Source organism: Gallus gallus, chromosome 3, assembly GCF_016699485.2.
Source record: "Gallus gallus isolate bGalGal1 chromosome 3, bGalGal1.mat.broiler.GRCg7b, whole genome shotgun sequence".
Classification (NCBI taxonomy): domain Eukaryota; kingdom Metazoa; phylum Chordata; class Aves; order Galliformes; family Phasianidae; genus Gallus; species Gallus gallus.
In genome coordinates this window covers 98,651,897-98,674,726 of record NC_052534.1, presented here as the reverse complement: position 1 = coordinate 98,674,726, position 22,830 = coordinate 98,651,897, and the positions used below count along the sequence as shown (strand labels likewise).

Genomic DNA, 22,830 nt, shown 5'->3' with positions numbered 1-22,830 from the left:
AAAAGCACATTTGAAACAACTTCCTCTCTCCTTCCCCCACAGTTTCTTCCCACAGATTTAGAACAGTCTACACTTATATATGCATGCCTATATAGAAACAAAATTAGAGACTCAATTCCAACAATCAAGTAAATAGTACCTAAATGCTAACTACTCCAGCTACAAATGGCTTATCACTTACTGTTGTTAGGTGAAAAGGCATACATATTCTGAAGTAAAAATAAACAAGAAAAGACTTTATGACAGGGACAATTTTCTGAAATTAATTTAGTATAGTTCTCTTTGGCTTTCTAGGTTTTTACTTTTTAAAAATCTTGTTTGCATATGAAATTATGCATTCCAGAAAGTTCATATTTTCTTTTAGTCTTTTAAGATTGCAATCACTGAAAATAATACAAAGAGCAATCTATCCCACCATTCTAAGTAGCTTACTGTGATATCACATCTAAATACTTGAGGGCAAGTTGTCTGAAAATTGATGCATCTTTAGAAGTTACAGAATTAAAAATCACATCACATGATTAGTGAAGACATTTTTACATATGTTCCACAAAGAATTAAATTCTTCATCAGCAAATTCTTATGATTTGCTTATCTATATCTGTATTATCAATAAATCTTTTGATGCAAATAATGATTCTGTAAATTAACTCTCAGGGCAAGAACAAAAGAAGAACAAAAGATGCTGTTCCATCTTTGACTTTTTATTTATCAAGAGCTAATACAGAGTTAACAATGCTGAACACACTGTTTATCATGCAAGAAATATACTGAATTTTAATCCTTTTCTTCTTTTCTAACTATTGCTACTGAAGAGACAGTAAAGGCATTTTGTATTTGTAGGAGAGAGCATTTATTAACTCAAGTCTTGTTTCAAGTGTGGCACAATCAGAATGTTCTGAACAGCTGGTTAGGAAGATAGCCAAGATGCAAGAAAGATGTCTGAGCCTCCTTTTCAAGGGCAGCCAACTCTTGAACTGTAGGTGCCAGAATATCCACATGGCCTTTATAAAGTCCACCTGCCAAAAGATATCCAATGTAAATGATGTATTCAAAGCTATTTGTCACCATAACTAGTAACATTCAATCATAGTCATTCACTAAGTTAACAAAATAAAACACAGGCATACACACGCTCTGGCTATTTGCAACCCATAGGTTGGATGTAAGAAATGCAAAAGATAGCAAAGAACTAACAGTGCCATTATGCAGCAGACAACGACTACATAGTAGACTAATTCAAGAGTAGTTCATTGCTTACCACCAAGGGCTCTTTTCTGTCCATATGTAACTTTCCCATCAAAGTCATCTACTGGTACTTTTATGTCTGGTTCAACTTGGGAAATAGTGCAGTTTAAGTGTTCTTCAATTTCTCCCAGCAACTGAAGAAAGTTTAAAATTAATCACTTATATATTCCAAGACTCCAGTTAGACTAACATTCAAACAAACAAACAAAACCCTAAACCCACAAAAACCACCACATTCAAACTATTCAAATAGATTCAATAAAAACTGTATATAGAGAACAGTTTTGTCTTAGGGACCAAGGGTTAATACAATTTTTCTTTTCCTCAAATTACTCTACAAATCCATTTCCAATCTCACTATGGCTTTCCTCTACTTAAAGAGAAACTTTCATTTCATGTACTACTCTATTTATGTGAATGGAGCTACTTTACGTGTCATTCACTCTAACGAAGAAAGAAGGGAAGCACTGTTAATTTAAGAAGCATTCATAGCTGGTATACAAAACCACATGAGAATTTACACATTGTTTCCAGATTAGAAGAACAGCAAATCTTTAGCTTTATAGTTTGAAGACAAACTATCTAGACAAAAGTGTAATTAACATTCTATAACTCTTGACAGCATTTCATTACGATGACGATAGAGAAGTTAAACATAAGACTCATGGAATTGGCTAAGAATATTAGGACAAGCTTTGTAATTGAACAAATAAGTTACAGAAAATACAATTTATGTTTAAAATTCTTCTTCAAATGGAATTACACTTCAAAATTTGATTTATAAACTAAACAGTCACTTAAGACAGTGACTACACACCACAGTCTTTTCAGAGGAATTAGAACATAATGGTCAATGAAAAGGTTTACCTGCATTTCATTGTACCATATGGTACAACCACCTTCTTCCTTGAGTCTAGTATTATAACACCCCTTTCCACGACTACTGCATACATGATACCAAACCTAGACATATAAAGAAAACAACTTTTAAACTTTCAGAAATAGCTTAGTACCCAATTTTTTAATTAATGCTGTCATGAAAGTGAATTCAATTATCCTTTCAGAGTCCCTTTCAGTTAAGGCAGGAAAAAGCAGCAATTTTCCAATACAGGCCATTAAAGCGGAGCATCAGCAGCAGACGGAACTTAAGTAAATAGCATCCATTCAATTTTGCTCTTGAGTATAACTACCTTTTCCTTCTCTTTTGCCACAAGGGAAATTGCCAGACCCATCCTGAAATAATGGAAGAGAAGAGGTTTTTCAACAACTATTGTCAATTTATTAAAAAACAAGAAAAGAAACTCCAAGAAATCACGGTAGCTTCTCTTAATGCACATGTACCTTTCAGCTCTGCCTACTCTTCCAATTCGATGAACATAGTTCTGTTTTTCATCAGGGAGTGTGACGTTGATAACTGTACAAGACACAATCCACAATATATGCATGTATTTATACGTACTAAATATAAGCTAATGACACAGACTACACCATTAAAATAAACATGGTTTTGATTGGTGCAATATTTCTCCTTAGCACATTTATCAAGTGTGAACTTAGTGTTCTGCTACAGCAGTTACAGCGTTACTGCATTACCTACACTTAAAGCTTCCACTGTAAAATTTCTTCCCCACGATTAACTTCTTTTTTTGACTAAAGTGGAAAAAAAGACAAACAAAAAGAACCCCCAGAAAGACAGATCATCAGATATTGGAGAAGATACAGTGGACAATAAAACATTTCACATACATAACTGTTCTTCATAAAGATCTAAGTCACATAACTGTTTTAAGAGTTATTTACAGTGAAAGGACTGCAAATATACTGAAGTCATATGCAAATCCAATAGCTTAGTTTAAAAGTTATGCCTTACCATAGGGAACACCATGAATATCGATTCCTCTAGCTGCAACATCTGTGCAGATCAAGAAACGGACATCCCCTCTCTATGAAAACAGTCAGAAGCGGTGAGCTAAATACACCCAACTAAAAAACCAACAGTAGTCCTTTCCGTTTACTTCGCCTTGAAGGTATGTCTGTACATTACATAATACTCCAAATAAAGCTCTTCTGTAGTACAACAGTGATTTTTGACTATGAAAAGCTTGGCCAGTTTACACTGATACTTTTTCCCCCCATCAACATAAGACAACTATAAATCAATAAATGGCTTACATATTTAAGCAATCACGTGTTTTGATTTTTGATATTCAAGATACAGTAAGTTTATAAAAGTTACAGAACTTAAATTTAGCTTTATTTAGAACCCTCTGCTCTATTAATGAAAACCTATACAGATCATGTTAACTGAGCATGTATTTCTACCAAAAGAACCTGCATCTCACAGAATTTTAGGAGCCAGTCATAAAACATCCAAACTCAATTTAAATTTAATTGAGGACTAGCAGCACAGATTAAAACATAAGGCATGATTTCAGATATTGGAACATGAAGGAAAAGCCTGCAAGAGTCTGCTACATCACCTTAAATCTTTCCAGGTTCTGCTTTCTTTCTTGAGGCTTTCTGTCACCATGCAGACAGACACATGAGAACTGATGTCCCTTCCTATCGGGGCCTGAAAGAGTATGCATTAATAACATCATATATAAGGTATAACACAGCATCATACAGCAGTGAAAGAAGCACATGAGGGCAAAAGTCTCAACTTGAGGGAATTTCATCATTTAATTTATTATCAATTAACAAACTTATAACTGATGCAGGCAATGGAAAAAAAACAAGACATCTTTCCTCTCTACTTTACTAAAAGGCTTCTGTGCAGACATCCCCTTATTTCTTCCTAGTCAAAACTTAACTTGCTTCTTCACCTTGCTCCTCACATGTCCCTTTGTAGCATCCTTCCGTATTTTGCCACATTTCCCTTCCGTGTTTCCTCATGTGTGTACTTCTGCACGCCCTCATGTTTTCTCCTGTGTTAAGGAGCAATTACTGCTCTTTAAGTTTCAGCAGGTACTATATGTGGTTCTTACTGGTTCAAATTTTTGTGCACATTGGGTTGTTTCCAGCCATTTCAGAGCTGCCAGTCACCGGCATGAAGCAGTTCATGGCCTCCTTCCACATGCAATATCTCTGTACCTTCTTTCCACAAAACCCTGACTCTTAGGCCTGATAAATGTCAAAAAAACTTGACTATAATTTATTTGTGTGATATCTGAATATAACAAAACATTGTCTTTTAAATGAGCAAGGAAGGGAACAGAATAAGATTTTGATGAAAAACATTACCTCCACCCTGTTGGATGAAGTATTGCTCCATATTATCACAATCTATTTTTGTCCTGCAGAAAATAATGGCCTGGTCCATCTTGTGTTCCTTGATTGCCCGAACAGTGTACTCTCCTTTTAGAATTTTGATAGCTTCAGACCACATTTCTAAATAAAAGTAAGAAAAGCCATTTCAAATCAGTTATTTTAAAATATGAAAAGTCTTTAACCGTGCATTTAAAGATTCTTTAGCCTTTTGGTAGACAATTTAATGATTATTAGCAGAGCAGGTGGGCTAGACCTTCAGTTTTTTCCTCCATCACCCATGTATCCCTGCTCCAAGGTAGTGCAATACGGTAACAACAAAACTACTCAGTTTCAGGATATTTATACGAACAAGAACAAAAAACATTTGTTGTTTACACATCTGCTAGATACACGCTAGTCTTTTTCTTTCCCATCTAATTATGGAAATAACTCTCTTCACAACTAAAATAAGCTATAATTGAATACCAAGGAACACACCTTAAGCCAATTATCTACTGTAATTTAGCTTTACTTAACACCACTGAAAACATTATTTTACAATCTATTACTACTTAACACGGATTGCTGATTACCTGGAGTGTTTGCACCAGGTCGTGTATTGTCCTTTGCATGTACTTCATCAGTCTAGGAAAAAAACAAAAATAAGAACAAGTCTTTAGTTACTTTACTGCAGCTGTGGCTAAACCATACACAATCACAAGAATGGGGGGAAGAAAACCTAATACCAACTACTTAACATTTACTCAGTATTTTTGTAAAAAACTGCTTCAACTCCGCAATCAAAGATTCTGTCCTCAAACAACCCATTGAAAACCCACATTCTATTCTCCATTGTCCATCTTTCTCAGTGGTACCAGTTGTTTACACCTGCAATCTTGAAATTTCAAGTATTGTGAGTGCTTCTGGCCAAGAAATAATTTTTAAAATTAGGTTTAGTACTCTACATTTAATTTGTTTGTTTTTTTGTTTTTCATAATAATCTAAACTGTTTGAGACAAGACTGGATTGATTACATAGCAGAAAATTCAGATTCCAAAGTTCTCACGAATCTTCCATTATAATCTATGCATTGAGTAAAAAAAATCCCTAGCTTTCTAGGATGTGTTCAGTTGAGAAAACCTATGTCTAGTAATCTAAGTGTTATATGCAAATAGATAATTTCTTAAGTCTCATGGAAGTTTCGGTTACTAAGAATCCTTCTGGTACTTAAAAAAAGCCAAGGTCACTCTCTTAAAATATCTTTTTTCATGTTAGACTCCAGTTAGTTGAGCAAGAGTTTTATATTCATGAAATAAGAGCATCTTGAAGAATCAAAGCCTCGGAAAAGCCCTAGAATTCTGTCTCATCTTTAAACAGATAAAGAGGAGGCAGCAAGGATGAATGCATATGCACCTTGCGTAGCTGACGAGACTCCATAATAATTTCTCTTCAAAAACTACCATACGAATTAGTATGAATAAAGTTGAGAAGTAAGGTAATTTCTGTTCCACTATCAGACAATTTAATCTACCTTGAACTAAAGAAATGTTCTAAATGTAAGCACCCAAAGCAGATTCATAGAAAACGAACAAACAAGCAACTCCTCATGTGGACCTCAAAACAATGTACTATAACCACTGCTTAATAATAAGAATATATGGTTGCTACTATGTTTTTCCCTGTACTGGAATCATATAAGCTACAATAAAAATGAAATAAATTCATGTTAAGACTTAACCGAAAAGCTCTAGCAGTCCTAGCAAAGGAAAGTTCCACAAATAACGAGGTGTTAAGAAAACCTACTGATTCCAAGTGCTTAGAAGTTACTAAAAATGAAATACAGTTCCAAACTATTCAGAACTTGCAAACTAAAGACTTTTCCCACCTGAATATGTGAGGTTAATGCAGAATTTAAACCCTAGTCTCAAATGTAGTCCAAAATGAAATTTAATTCTCTAAAAATTGCTCATCTCACAGGTTAGAGACAAAAAGTGCTTTACAGAATGATCCATACAGTGGCGTTTACCTGTCTCTTCTGAATGACTTACAGTCTCTTCTGAACTTACAGTCAGGTTACAGTTAGCTGTGGAATGACTGAATAAATAGTCCAACACCATTGTTCCTTACTACAAACCACAATGCTATCCCTCCAGGATTTTCCTAAGTTAAGACCGAGCTTTTCAAATACAGTGTTATGACATTACCAATATCATGCTGCTGACTAAATGGAACAAGCCATTTCATATACACTAAACTTTCAATAGCTGGCAGAGATCCTATAACACTAGGCCTCAATTCTGAGTGATAAAGTAAATACTGAACAAGTAATCTAAGTTCCACTTGTAAGCTACTTACTCTGATATGATTCTTGCCAAGCCTTTCCCAGAGTTTGTCGGTTTTGGGATTTACAATCACAACTACATGGTGTACAGTTTCAGGGACAGAATCTTCTCCTTTCAAATCAACCCAGGTAGGAAAATGCATGATCTTTTCAGATAGTTTTTTCACATCAAAAGAATGTAGTGTTGCAGAACACACAATCACCTAAGAAGAAAAAAAAGCCATATGAATACCACTAAAGATCAGATTCTTCTAGCAAAAATCCAAAAGCAAACAAAGCAAAATAACACACACCACAAAATTAAAAACCCTGGAAGAAGGGTATGTGGTAGCACATTTCAGCACAAAGTCTTCCAAACCAGCTTTCTTCATCATAGCATCTAGCCAGCTGATGAATCAGGACAAAAAGGAAGGCTTACTCAACTACTCTCCTAGAGACACTTAAATCACTGGATAACAAAAATACTTCCACTAAGATGATTATTATAGCATCAGAAACAAGAGCGTAGGTAGTCAATGTAAGTAGTCAATCACTTTTCAGACACATTTGTATCATGTAACTCAAATACTGTTAGACACTGGGCTTCAGATCTAAGATCCTAAAAATACATGTTCCCAGACAATTACTGAACCGACTAATCACGTACTGCTTGTGAGCAAGAGCTGTAACAAAGAATAAACTATTTCAAAGAAGCAGTGTTCCATGCCACACAATAATTAACTGAAAGCAGCAGGCTACAGAAATCAAGGACAGACTTTATACCTGAAGTCTCTTGCCATCTGAAGTTATCTGTGGAATTTGGCTGTGGATCCTGTTTATGAAATCTGAATACCCTTGAAGAAGAAGGCCATCCTACATAGGAAAAAAAATGCAAAAAGCTGCAGTTCTTATTTGTCAGTCAGTAAATCTCAGTCAAATAAGCTATACACTTTAGCCTTAGAGGTCCACTCATTTAATTAGCTAAACAGGTCAATGCCTAGCTGGAATACTATTACTAAGAAGAGAAAAAGGAAAAATGTGGAGTATTTGCAAGTACAGCTGCAGTGCTTCACAAGAAATTAAATATTTGCTTCAGCTGCTTCTACTAGCTAATACTATGAGGCACTTTATCTTTGTCAACACTCAGTTGTACTATAACACATCAGAAAGATGCACTCATTTCACAGCATACAGACTAGGACATAGGTTGACTTGAAGACCTGCTAGGTAAGCAAAAATGCTTACTTGGTGTTTATTTTTATAAGCTTCCTGAATATTACGCTGTATAGAGACAGCGATTGAATTCACTAATCTTATGAATATAGTCTGAAACATATTTCTCTATCAGATAAAAATAAACCAGCTTTACCAGAGAGGCTATAAAAATAGAAGTTATGTAGGTTATTATGTTTAGAAACCAAAAATATAGAAGTACATTAATCTAGACTGCCTTAGAGGCAGCTAAATGTTAAGTGCCAAATGCTACAAAGCTATTCATTGCATTATATCTTTCATAAAATGCTATACTGCATTTAAGAATAGAAATTAAATATCACTTAATTCTATACATACAGCTTCATCCAGAACAAGGAATCTAACTTGAGATAAATTAAGTTTTCCTGTTGAGACCAGGTCATCCAGTCTTCCAGGAGTTCCAACAACAATATCCACCTATTAAATACAGAAACAGCATTTATTTATCACATTGCTAATACCCGTTTTGCCTACACTTTTGTTTGTGAGACAATAAGCAGTGTGATGCTCTATCTTCTACGAATTATAACAAAAAAAGTCTAGAGTAGCTTGTATCGGACAGACATCTTGTCCATCATCTGTCCCCTACATCCACTATCACAAGCAAAGGTTACCTTCCAATTTAGACTTGCCAGAATCATGCCCAATAAAATTTTCAGCATCCTCAGGAAAAGAAAATCCCACAAAGTCGGCAGGCAACAAATTTATTTCATTCCCATTTAAGAAAAATTAGGTATACCTCTACAGTAAGAAATCTATTAGATCTACCACTGATAGAAAGGAACTTAAGATTTTGCCCGATAGAAGGATTCACCATTATAAATTCATGATTCATATGGAAATCTAGCAATCTTCCAGTTCAAGCCTACTTAAGAGAAACTTCTAATTTTGGCAGTTAGAGTCACTGTAAAAAAAAATCCCCTCAATACTGACAAGGTATCACTTCCAGAATTTTGTCTTAAACAACAAAAATACTTTGCTATTACCTAAGGGACAACTGAATTAACTGTATTCTGCAGAAACCAGACTGGCTCCTTCTGTGTAGGACTTGTTTGGGATAAAGTTTGAACCTGACAATCACAGACCACTTTTACTTGCTTAAATGTAAAAAAGAGAAATCTGTTTTTATCTCGGTAATTAACAACAAATGTCTAAAGTAACATTTCTGTTATGTCTACTATGAAGTACTACAAGTATTTGTGTTTAGAATTTAGTATTTATTTTTGTCATTTTACTTCCGTGACAAGTGCTAGAACAGAGCAACATTATCACACTATCAAATGCATGATCTCTTTTTCACAGGTATACAGCAGTTACTAGGGAATAGTATACAGTTTCCTAAGTACATTATGAGCTATTTAGAAACTGAACTTTTAAGTTATATGAACAAAAGGAATGCATCTTACTCCTTGTTCCAGCACAGAAAGTTGATCTCTTGCAGCAACTCCACCAATAATCAACAGTTCCCTACAGGAAAGTTACATCAACATATTGGATTATTTTTCTAGTCAGGAGAGAAACTAAGCATCAGGCTGAAGACTGATTCTACTATTAGTTGTGTTTAACATTTCTGAATAGTAACTGGGAACAAAATAGTAAAAAAAAAAAAAAAATTTCCTTCTTACGTAGTATATAGTACTTCAATTTGAGAAGTTGGAAGTTTTTTTTAGAGTTGTATTTTAACTGTTATTTTATTACTGTTGCAGTAAACATTAACAAATTAACCATTTTCACCTTGAAAAAAAAAAAAAAGATTCTGTTCCTTAAAATCTTAAGCAGAGAAATTAGTTTAGTAAATTTCCCACGCTCCTGAAAGCAAGCAATGCAAATAATGAAACTAAATCAATCTTACATCATAACTTGGCTCTCTCCATTGCTAGACACATGCAACCCCAGTAAAAGCACTCCTGTGCTCCACTGTTCTTTAGAACGGGAAACATTTTTTAAAGTTGTATAAGTAGAGCCAAGTGAGGAGCCACTTAAGAACAAAGTAGCCTGCAAACAAGTTTTTGCTTTTTTTTTTTTTTTGGTTAGAATTTTAACTCCATGCTAATCAGTGCAGCATTTGTACTACAAGCACACTAATGTAAACAGAGATAGCCTTGTATACAGCAACCTGTTGGAGTCTGACTAGCACAAAAAAATTAGAAGGTTGGTTGGCTGGCAGCAGATATTACTGAGACAATTACCAGTGGCACTGCAGATTAAGTTTAGTTCAGCAACACAGTAGTACCCTACCCCCTGCCAAGTCATGTCCATGGACAACATTGTAAATGCAATCTAGGTAACAGAGATATCATTACCTTAACTTGGGATTATCGATGTATTTTTTAAACTGCTTCACATTGTTCAAAGTTTGTTCTGCCAGCTCTCTTGATGGTTCTACAATCAATGCTTTTGGAGCATTTGGAAGGTTCTGTGTTTGAACCACTTGTGCATTTCCTAAGATTTGGAGAAAAAAATAAAGAGAAAAGCCATTAAGACAAACTGTGCATCTCTCCTGGGATGTATTACAATACATAAACATATAATTCTAAATAGTTGAAGGGTGATATTATTAGTTTAGATTCATGTTCAGATTATAAATAAATCTTGTAATGATAATGGTACACTAGCCATGCAACATAATTTTTATCGCAGAGTATATTAAAAAAAGTGTTTAAGAGAATATCCTGGAATAGCTTGAATTATTCAAGAGAAGTCCTGCTACCTAATACTGAACTCAAAGCATTAATACTAGCTGAAGATAGTTAGCTGATAGTTAGCTGAAGATAACTGAAGAATTTCAAAAAAGCATTGGTTTTGCTGCCACTAAGAAGATGCTTGCAATCTAAAATGAGTACTGCAGTAACGTAGAAATGAAAGTGAAGAAAGTGTATTCTAAAACATAATCTGAATAGACAACTTAGAGAAAATTAAATGTCAAACCTACCTGTATGTTGTGATTTTACAACATTACCATCTGGAGCTTTGCAAAGACCAATATAGCCATCTTTTGGTGGAAATTTGAAGTCCTCTTCACCAAAATTGAATTTCAATTCAGCATTCTAGATTTCAACAAAACCGTGTTAAGAGACAATGTAAAATGAGAAACAATTCCACAGGAAGCTACTCCCTTGAGAAACCAGTTACATATTCTGTGGGGACAGGGAATGTGGTATTACTCTCTCCCCCTTTCACATCCTTCTTTCCCAAGAGGTCTAAAACCTGCCAGACATTTTGTATTCAATTCTAGCTCTTAAATTCTCTATCAAAGTGTTCAAACATTTATAGAGACACTGAAACTTTAAAACAAAATTTATATTCAATTGATATTCAATGACTAACCTCAACTAAATGAAAAGAAAAATCAATTTTTGACTTCTACATTTCTCTGAACACCAGAAAGTTCTACTAAAGCCTTTGCTCAGTAAACATCATCTCCGAGAGACTGTAAGAACAAAGGCATACTGCTCCACAAACAGAATGTTAAAACTCAGAATAAATGAAATAGGAAACGTAGTTCAGGTAGACCACAAATTTTGACACTATTAAGTTACCTGCTTATCTCTACTGAATCACACTATACCAAAATTTAATAGAGGAAGACAGTACTTGCTCCACACTATTCTACCCTCATATTCCAATTTCAGTTTTTCAGTTTGAATTTAGATACTTGGTATTTAGCTTGAGCAGTCCTTGTCAAAGCTAACACACTTGTGACAAATTCAGTAGTGAATTACTAGTAGGCTGAAGGAAATGGCATAAACGTGCAACTATAGTAATTGCAGGCAACTATGAGGATTTTATTCGTAACTACTCAGTTACTGGAAGCAGAACAATTTCCACCATCTTGCACGCACATCTGAGACATTCCTAAGTTACCTTCAGTACACAAGCTGCAAAGAGTGCCTGGTTCCTTATGTGTGGTGGGAATTCAAACGCAAGGCCAAGGTCTTTCCCTGAAAGCAGGAATTGTACAGTCAGACATCACGCATACACACCCCTTTTCCCATACTCTTCAACCATCCAAATAAAGTTCTCAAAAAAAAAAAAAAAAAAGAAAGAAAAAAAGTGAATAAAACTTACCATTTTTGGAAAATTTAATTTGTCCTTTATCTATGTCTAGATAACATCCAATTGTATCATGCATGGTGAATTCCTATAATGAGAAGAATTTTGTGAAACTAACACATTTTAGAGCAATTACTGTATTAGGAAAACTTTGTGCTTACGCTTTTGCCCATTTTTACATTCTTCACACTTCTCCCCACTAAGTACTTATTTTCAAGAGACACAAGTTCTACTTCTATTTCAATACTACTGTAATAAACAGCATTCATATTTTTGATTGCACATCTTCAATAAACTGCCAAATTTATCTTCAATACCCACACCTTCACTGCTGCTTTAAATTTACTTGAACACTGACAACGATAAAGTCAAGTCATTCACCTGGAAGACTTCTGCATTATAAAGAAGTGCATTAATTATACATTTATTAAACAATTTAAATCCAAGCTTCAAGCACTGAACACTGTAATAGAAACCTATTTCATGACAATATGAGAAGAGTAACTCTTGTAGGAAGTACAAAATGTGTGCTATATATACTTTAATGCTTGAAACAGCTTGAAATCTTTTCATTGCAGGAGTATTTAATAAAACCCTATCTGTACTATGAAGTGCTTCAAGTTTGACAGATCAGATGTCACTATTATAAAAAAAAATCTACAAAACAATACTCAAATCTGCAAGTTTTACAGTATTGACAATTCACTAATAGCACAGACATTTCTGTTGCATTATTCATATTTATGTACAGTTATGCTCAAACATCTATGAACTCCTGACTTGCACACTGCATAAAAACCACCACAGCTATTTTCAAAAATATATACTAAATATATATACATACAGATTATAGTTTTAGTGGTTCAACTGGTCCAACTGGTCCACTTAAGTAACCATAAATGGAGATTGCTATAGCTTTTTTGGCAGATAAGTATGTATTTTGAGTTTTTAGAGTTTTTTGATTACCAGCAATCACTGGTATACAGGCTTCAATAACCTCACTTTCCATACACTAAGGTATGCAGATGGGTGTTCTACAAGCTAACAGTGAAATAAGTAAAGAAATAAATCCAAGAGATCAGTTAAACACTAACCACAGAAAAGCTTTATCTTCTGAAGAAGTCATTACTATTGCTATCTAGCCATTATTTTAAGTCTCAGTGTGATAACTGCTTCTGTTAAATTCATTAATATGTTTTAGTCCAAAAATAGTTTGAGGTTTTCCTGGTATTTCTGCTTAGTGATTTTACCTTAAAAAGTTAGCACTGCTGGGAAAGACAACTGATTGCTACAGCTAAGAACCAAGACACAAAATCTCTGCTAAAAAGTAATGAATTTAGAAATGAATAGCAACATTACTATCAATAATCAGTTTAAGCCTACCTCACCGTAGCTGTCAAATTGCTTGTTGTGAGACTTCTTACCAGTTCCACCAAATCCAAAGCCAAATTTATCAGTACCTGGAGACAACAAAGAGTAAAGCTTTTTACTATTTGTTTGACAGGTCACAGTTTTCACCACACTTAACTATCATTTATAGTGCCAACTTCAACTTCCAATGTAAAAAAAATACCACCTAATGCTAAGTGAAGACTTCTAGTTTTGACAAATTCTAAAACAATCTTTGTACCAGTATACTGATTTATTTCACTAGTTGCTAGTCACCTTCATTAAAATACTGAAACAAAGGGAAAAAGGTCATTAGAAACATTAGCACCATATACAGATTTTTCTCCTTTAAGTAGAAGATTTGTACAGGTCTTGAACTCCATGGTACTGCTACCCTTCTCCAGTCTCCCTTCTTTACAAGAAGAGAAAAGGATCACATCCATTTCATAAATGTGACAGTGAGAATTGTCTAAGGGATTCCAGTGTATATGAGGAAACTCACCCAAATCTAGTGAAGCCTGCATAGTTGACCAACCAACTCTGCACAAGCCTTGGTCATGACAAGACACTTCGTAATAGTATTTTCCTTTAGAAGAGAAGAAAAAAAGATCAAAACAAACACCAAAACTTCAATTTCATTGAGGTGGTACAGTTAAGTGGACTAAGACAATGTATATCCAGTACTTCCATCCTCTACCATAAGAGTCATAAAAAACCTCCACTGTGTTAGGGTGAAAGGGTTCTGTAGATACCTATGTATACGGATGGAGAAACATACCAGACAACAGCAGAACAGCAGAACAGCAGAAAGGTAAAGTGTGTGCTCAGAGGTAGTGTAATAAAGTCTCTAAAGAACCAATAAGCTAGCAAGAGATCAGTGGTTCTACAGAATCCACAGCATATGATTAAAATCAAACCAACAGGGATCTGACAAATCAGTCCAAGATGATCAGCATGCACTAGCACTGACAACTAGCAGCATGATTTTAACCATATTCAAGAGGTTACTATGTACTGACACACTATAGGATTGTGTGCACATCTGATGAAATCAGGCTGTTCAAAGGTCTTTATGAACACTCAACTAGATTCACTGTAGCATCAGTATGACTCTCTGCTTCCAAGTAACAGCTGGGACCAGGCATCCAACTGTATGCATTTGTATGGGGAATGTGTGAGGAAATAGTTCCAACAAACAGTGCAGTTAGCTACTTCCTATTAATAACATCTGAACAAAATATGTTCAAATGAAGATTGGTTATTATGGCATCTCCTCTGATTCCACATCCTATCAGAGGAGACAGACAGAAGTACTTTTCTTTCCAAAGTCTTCATCTAGCAGTAAATTGAATAATTGCATATTTACTTAGATAGACAGGAAATTTTAAACGCAATTGTCTACATTAAGAAAGGATAACAAGTGGGCATTTCAGCTGAAATTTACAGGAGAGCCTCTGAAGTACATTTTGTCCTTACCTTTAGTCACACCTCTAGTTGCTCTGCATCCATGCCATTCTTTTACTTCTCTGCTTTGACAACACAGACCATCTGATCCAATTGCTGAAGATGACAAGAAAGCTTTAGTTTAAGACAACACTTCTCCAATAGTTAAAAAAAAAAATAAAAAATCTTCGGGTAAATTTTAGTTTTATTCTGTTTTACAATGTCAACATTTAAACACAAAGAACAATTAAAGTAGCATTAAGACAACTCACCAAAAGCTGATCCTCTGTCATATGGGTTCATCTGCCATTTATTGAGGACTAAGTTTGAAAGACAACAACAGAAAACGCATTAAGGTAACAAGGTAAGCCAGGGGAACTCAAACTCAAAATTCACATTGGCTCTGCAGTCTAGCTTAATATTTTGGGAAGATAACCTTATTCCAAATCAATTCAAATGCCTTGGTCAAAGTGAACACCTTCATCTTTGACTGAGATGTCTAACACAAAGGTATTCTATGTAAGTTTGGATTATTCCATTAAAGATAGCACAGATTAAACTGCCTAAAAATTTGATTGAAAGCAATAAACATAAGCATAGAGATTTTATTTATTTCTTAAGTTGACTGCACTGTCAACATTGTAACAATACCTATAACTGACCTCTAAGTTGACAACTTCTTTAAAGTCTTTCTCTGTCCTTTGTACAACTACAGTCAGTGGCAAATCTCAATCTCCAACTACTAAAGACTGGACATAGTTACTAGCTTCCAAGCTGCTAGTCTATCTAAATATCAGAAACTCCCATACTATAACAATAACACCATGGTTACAATCTATGCTGTATCAACAAGTTTTGGCCCTGTCTATTGCCAGTTCAATTTAACATCTCCTAATTCAAACACTCAAGGTGCTGTTATACAGCTTCCAAATTTAGCTAGGCGCCAGAAGGAATACAAGATTTACTCAGCACAGCAGACTTGAAGTTACTACACTGTTGCCCAGCCAGATAAGTCAGTCTACACCTAAAAAGGCTTTCAACTCAAGCTTGCATAAGAGGCCCAAGCTGAGTTTGTGATGTCACTGCTGGTGCCTCATTTGTGCTAGCAACAAGATGACTTTAAAAACAACAACAACAACAAAAACCCTCATTTGAAACTGGTCATAACCACCATTATACATCTTCCAAGGGAATAAACTAGGATGGCTTCAAAAGAACACTGAATAAGCAGCACTTGGATTTGTCAACCTTAAGTTAAAGGAAACCAAGACTGTGCAGTCCAATGCATCCCAGTTCCTTCCACAAATATCACAACATTTGTATTTGTAATTTTATGTCATCTAGAATAGTTGCATTCTATTCACATTATCCCAAATAAAAAGAGAAGATCCATTTTAATTGCAAGTAAATTTTCTTTTACTTTGGGGTATTATGGAATCAACAGGAATCAACAGTGAATCTTACAAAGTGGTATGGAAGAAAACTTACCTGCCCCACCAGTTTTAATAGTTGCCTTCCCTTTCTTCCCTTCCATTTGGTCCTTCAGTGTTTCATACACAATTTGGATAACCGGAATGCTGAAAGCCTAAAATATGAATTTATTTTGTTTCCACAATCTATATAGACATTCTCAGACATACAGTCATCCTAGTTTTCAGTTGCAACACCCATGGGTTGAAAACATTTTAAAACAAGCATAAGCATATGCTTAAATACTTATACAAACGTATGCATATTCTCTTGGCATGTTAAGTATGCCTCTTGTGGCATAAATACTTCTATTTCTACTACTTTTTTAATATTAGATTTAAATTTGATTACTTACACCAGTTTTTCCACTCCCTGTTTCTGCAGCCTATAGGAAGAAAAATATAAGAGTTTCATCAGTTTTAACATTCACAGCAAGGACTGTTCAATGTTTCTATTCATATTTTTACCTCTGCATAATATAGAAAATCTCGGAGTAATACCACAGCTTCACATAAATTAGATTGAAATACAAATACATAAAATCTTTTCAATAAACCTGGAACATAAAAGCCTCCAGAGCTAACCAAAAGAGCTATCTATACATGTCTGATTACAGAATCAGAGACAGAGACCTGCAAAAAGCATGGTAATCAGGTATCTTCAGGGTTACTGACAAGCAGTTATTGAGACACCGTCAGTCACGTTCCATGCAGATGTGTATCACATGTTTACAACAAAGAGCACATGAAATCAGATGGATTTCATTCACGTAGCAGTGCCTGTCACATTGTCAAACACTGAAGCAGAAGAAGAATTAATTCCATTTGAAGGAACAGCTGGAACCACAGTAGGAAGTCAAAGCATTTTTTATCTGAAGGATGTACTTTTTACAGAAGGACTGAAGATGTAGTGTAACTACACTAGTTTCATCACTTCTGGAAGGATGGAAACAATGCACAAAGAATATTCATTTAAGGACTGTCCTACATACTTACCATGAGTACATCACCACCTCCCAGAATCAATGGGATAGATTCTGCTTGAATATCTGTAGGAAGACTAGCGGAAAAAAACCAAACACATTAACATAACGAGAAGTTATTTGAAAACAATTTTTGCTTGTACAAGAACTCACAAAACTCACTTTAACATACCACATAGGCATGATTTGAAATAGGAGGTAGAAGTTATTTTTCCTGGCTTGCAGCTAAAGAAGTGAAAGTGTCAAGATTTCCAAGGAGGGTTTAGAATAGGTCAGGTACATTAAGAAGAAGGGACAAATAGATGCAGTGTATTCAGTTGTACCCTGATGACATGGCTATATCATACATCAGTATATAACAAGAAAAAGAGAAGTTTATTCTCTGATTTCCTTTCTTCCAGTGTTGTTCACTTTTAAAGTCACTTACATATCCCTCATTTGCAAGATTACTACTCAAAACCGGAAAAGAACAAACGAGAATGTAACCAACATTTTCAGCCAATCTCAGATAATTAATACTAAGCATCCAGGTAAAGAAGAATTACATACATTGTTATTTGCATGGACAGTCTTATTCTAAATGACAACTCAAAGTAAAATATTTTAGTCAAACGAGTAACTAGCATGAGGAAGAGTAACTTCTGTTGAATGATGCACTCAGGCATCAACACTGAAGTACAGAAACTCCACCTGCAGTCTGGAAAACACTAAACTAGTATCAACTAGATAACAGCATTTCCAGCAATCCCACAATGCACAATAAATCGACCAAAAGCAAAGGGTCTTTTATCAATCAAAGAATACTAAAGCTGTCATACTTTGCTTGACCAAGTTTTTGTGTTACTACTGTAGTTACAGTTTGTGTTCTTCAGTTACTCACACTGCAAAGAAATACAAGCGATGCAATGATACTAAACAGTTTTCACTTTGACACTGGAAAAAAAACACAGGTATTTTAAGCATGTGATATAGTACTGAAAAACAAGATAGATTCTGCCAGGCCCAAAGTTATGCCTACTTACAGCCAATCCATCTCCTCCACTGCTTGAGCTATTTCTGGCATAACACCCATTTCTGTAAGGAAAAAAAAAAAAAAAGTAAGGAAAACACACATAAATGCATGTAACAAGCAGTGTTAGTTACCTCAACATAGCCCAAAATGAATCACTGACACTTGGAGATATTCAACCACAGACAGATGTAATAATGCATAATTTTTGGCAATAGTATATGCAACATTCTCTACATAACTTGAGTGATTGATAAGAAACATCCTCCCTTCTCCGGCCTACTTCTGGCAGTTCTCCTCAGCTTTAGTGGTCACGCAAAGAGCCAAAGAATCCTGGATCCTTTTCTCCAAGGGAAAGCAACTAACATAACAGCAATTAAACACCCTGGAAGCTAAGTACTACTTCAAGAGCACATAACTTTTGTGTTTGCAAATCTAAGAGAACAGTCTAAACAAACAGTAAGACAGTCTTTGTTTTTAACTGAGATCTTAACTTTCTACAGTCAAAATGCAAACAAGAAAAGGAGTATGTATGAAAAAGTGACTTGGATGCTTAAGTTTCTTTTCACCAGAACTTTCCATACATAGCTTTAGCAAGGATATTAACAAGAGAATGCTTTGATTTTGATACAGTTAATCACATCCGGCTCTGAAGGCTTATTTTCTTTGTTACAGTTTCTAGTAAACTCATCAAGGTCTGATGCTCATACTTTAGTCACAGGTTAAAAATATGAAGTCACACAGAAAAGGTTGTAAGTCCATACATAAATTCTCTCTCTCAAATTGAAACTAATAATAAAAAAAGCCACCACCTATTTAACAACAATATTCCACCATCAACAAAACTGATGGTTATCCTTCCAGGTCCATAAAGTCACGCTAAATCCACTAAATATCAATATACATGTTTTTAAAGAAAGTTTTTACATACTAGACTTCACACTGTCACATGTTAGCTTTCTGTGTGACGTTTTTTTTTTTATATATGTATATATATTTATAAATATAAATACATATATATTTATATATATATGTAAAATCACAGAATCACCAAGTTTGGAAAAGACCTCCAAGATCTAGTTCAACCACCCACCTACCACCGATATTTCCCCACTAAACCATAACCCTCAGTACAATACCTAAACATTTCCTGAATGCCACCAATGACAGTGACTCAGCCATCTCCCTGGGCAGTCTGTTCCAGCATCTGATCACTCCTTTGGAGAATACATTTTTCCTAATATCCAACCTGAACCTCCTCTGGTGCAAATTGAGACCATTCTTTCTTGTCTGCATTTCCAGTTGTATATACATATACACACACATGCTTATATATGCACACAAAGAATGGGGGTTTACGTACTTGGACTTATCCAGCCAAAAATTATTCTTATATTTGCTATAGTAATTTAAATTCTATGGAAAACAGGAATTATTTTGTGGCTTATTTTCAGAAAGCTTCAGTTTTCAAGTATTAACTTTCAATCCTAAAATCTTATATAAGCCACATAAGTAAAAAGCTTAAAAAAAAAAAAATTAAGCACAAATTAGAAATGAATCCCTTAAACATTTTTCTCCACTTTTAATACACTTCCAGTTTATGCCAATTAAGTTCTTGTATTCAGATTGTCCCCTAGGAGAAGGGAAGGCTCCAGGGAGAACTGAGTGTGGCCTCCCAGTAACTAAAGAGGGGAAATAAGAAAGAAGCAGACAGACTCTTTAGCAGAGTCTGCTGTGACAGGACAAGGAGAAATGGTTACAAACTGAAAGAGTGAAAATTTAGACTGGATGTAAGAAAAAAGGTATTTTTTTTGTGTGTGTTTTTATATTGCCGTAAGGGTGTCAAGGCACTGAAGCAGGTTGCCCAGAGATGCGGTGGATGCCCTGCTCATGAAGACATTAAAGGTCAGGCTGGACAGGGCTCTGAGCAACCTGATCTAGCTGCAGATGTCCCTGTTCATTGCATGGCAGTTGTACTAGGTGACCTTTAAAGGTCCATTCCAACTGAAATAACTATATTACATTTAATTAAAACTATCAACAAAATTAGACATTTTTTCCTCAACTATACAACCCGAACAATCCTGTCTACCATCTACGTTCATTTTCAGATCTAAGGAAAGAGTTACAGTATTTTCTTGATGATGATGATGTTTATTAGTACCTTAGTTTCAGTTGAGACATTATTGTTTTCTTCAGACTGTCTGGTATGTTTTGGTTGTAGGAGAAAAATGATATTAAGACACTGATGTTTATAACTGCTGCTAAACAGTGCTGTACAGAGCCAAGGTCATCCTAGTTTCCCAGTAGAGGAACCAGGAGGGGATAGAACCAAGACAGCTAACTCAGACTGACCGAGGGGATATTCTGTACCATATGACATCATGCAGAAGTTCTGAAGAGGGTGGGAATTCATCTTGCTCTCTTCCACTGCTAGGGGAGTTAGTTGGGCATTGGTCAGTGTGGTAAGCAACTGCTTGCCCATCACTTGTTATAAACATTCTTACATATGTATATACACATATACGTATGTCATAATTATAATTATCATCCTTTTCCTTTTCTCTACCTTGGGAAACAGTTTTATCATAACCCACGAGAATCCAAGAGTTCTACTTGTTTTTTGCTTTCTGATTGTCTCCCCATTCTCAGTAGGGTAATGGGAAGCAAGCAAATGGCTGTGTGGTGCTTAGCCATCTGCCAGGTTAAACCACAACAGTCATTTTAATGCCCAGTGTCGGGCCTGAAAGATAGAAATAACAACAGATCTGACCAGACTGTGTTAACACAGGGTGTTTTGGTAGTTTGATAATTGCTTGTCATGATGTTAGTTTTTTTCCTATTTATGGAGTTCCTTGAGTCTTCTTAGGGAATTATATTGTGTAGCACCTTGCTTGCTATTTATTTTCCCTGCTGTGTTGTCCTTGTGTGTGTATGTGGGTGCGTGGGGGGGAACACTACCAGTGAATGTTTCTCCCTCCTTCAGGAATAATCTCAGGATGTCTTGGAATGGGTCCTCCAAGATCATCTCGTTCCAACCCCTGCCCCAGGCAGTGGTGCCAATCACTAAACCAGGCATTGGATCAGGTATCCTTGAATAACTTCTTATATTATGGTTTACATACATGTTTTAATCCCTAACACAGAAGCGGATTTCTCCTATTAAAAACATTAACTGATCAGTACAATACACAGATTAGTTATTACAAGCCCTCTGTTGTAGAAGCCAGTCAGACAGAGAAATAAGTCTAGACTTTAAAGTAATCCTAATTAGCCAGAGGCCTGCGTAATACCTTCCCACTAAAACGTGCAAATTAACTTCAGCATACGTGCCTGAAGGCCTGCAAAAGCGCAGGAAGAGTACCTATGTCCCCAAAGGCTTCTCGACCTGCGGTAGCCACACACTGCAGCGGGCGCAGAGCAGGCCTGTACCACGCTGACAGTGCCAGCCAGCAACCAGTCGTAAGGAGACGGCGAATGCCTGCCCCCACCCCCACAGGACACCGGCAGCCCAAAGCCATGAGAGATGCCCCAACGCCTCGTATCAACGGCGCAACCAACCAACCCCCGCCTGCCTCAGCTCCACGTACCCGAGAACGCCGCCATCTTCACGCCGCCTCCAGCAACTCCTGTCTATCCGCAGTGCGCAGGCGCGGCGCGTGTCCGTCGCTGTACGGCTCCGGCCGGGAGGCGGGGAGCACCGCCTACACGGCCGGGTTTTAACGTTCCGCATGAGTTTGGGATGGGAGTCCGCTTGACGTTTGTGTGCAGCGCTGCGGTGTTGTGTCCTTGTCATTCACGTTTGTGTAGTTTTTGGTATAACACACCTGTGGTACAAAGCGCTGTGAGTTTTGTGTGTATAAAAGTACCTTTTTTGTTTACCAAATCTTACAGTTAGAGGCAAGAATTTCGAGGTTGTTGCCATAAAAATACAATTAGATTCCAAATGCAGAGCTTTTTTTCTTCTTTAATATTCAGTAAGGGTTCTTTTAGTGCACTCGGGCCTTGACTGCATTCAGTGTTTCTCCATAGAACCGTATCTAGTTCCAACCTCCTTCAATGCCAGGCTACAATGCCAGATTTCAATGCCACCTGCAATGCCAGGCTGCAACTACACATAGTTTTATGGGTGGTTCTGTGTGGAGGCAGGAGCTGGGCTCGATGACCCTTATGTGTCCCTTCCAACCCAGGATATTCTATGATGCTGTAGATTTCCCTGGCGGCTCCTGTTGCGAAGGGGCCTCGTTATATTTGTCAGCTGCTTTCCCGTTTGCCTCCTGGGCAGTCCTGGCTTCCCAGAAGACCCACTGCAGCTGCCACCACCTGAAGCTGCCGTCCATCAGCACAGCCCCTGAAGTGAAGAGGGCTCCTCAGCCTCACTCCCCCTTCCCTTATCGTGCAGCTGCCCAACAG

The 22,830-nt window shown here is 36.2% G+C and overlaps 1 protein-coding gene across 1 annotated transcript; it reads right to left on the bottom strand.

Moving 5' to 3' along the window:
- Positions 1-683: 683 nt before the first annotated feature.
- DDX1 (DEAD-box helicase 1) lies at positions 684-22,052 on the bottom strand. Its single transcript, NM_204563.2, has 26 exons — positions 22,008-22,052; positions 18,431-18,482; positions 17,422-17,485; positions 16,782-16,811; positions 16,445-16,541; positions 15,229-15,276; positions 14,990-15,073; positions 14,016-14,099; positions 13,508-13,584; positions 12,140-12,212; positions 11,936-12,012; positions 11,004-11,118; positions 10,375-10,513; positions 9,478-9,538; positions 8,390-8,488; positions 7,601-7,690; positions 6,853-7,041; positions 5,091-5,142; positions 4,492-4,638; positions 3,729-3,820; positions 3,119-3,191; positions 2,590-2,662; positions 2,439-2,481; positions 2,116-2,211; positions 1,262-1,382; positions 684-1,019 (listed from the first exon to the last, which is right to left on the bottom strand). Exons 1-26 carry the CDS (start codon positions 22,021-22,023, stop codon positions 889-891), a joined length of 2,223 nt encoding a protein of 740 aa, NP_989894.2. The 5' UTR covers positions 22,024-22,052; the 3' UTR covers positions 684-888.
- Positions 22,053-22,830: the final 778 nt, after the last annotated feature.

Coding starts and splice junctions, on each gene's coding strand:
- DDX1 (NM_204563.2), bottom strand. Junction 15,277..16,444: donor TATTAAAACTGGTGGGGCAG/GTAAGTTTTCTT, acceptor TTTCAAACTTAG/TCCTCAATAAATGGCAGATG. Junction 3,192..3,728: donor AGAACCTGGAAAGATTTAAG/GTGATGTAGCAG, acceptor CTGTTTTCATAG/AGAGGGGATGTCCGTTTCTT.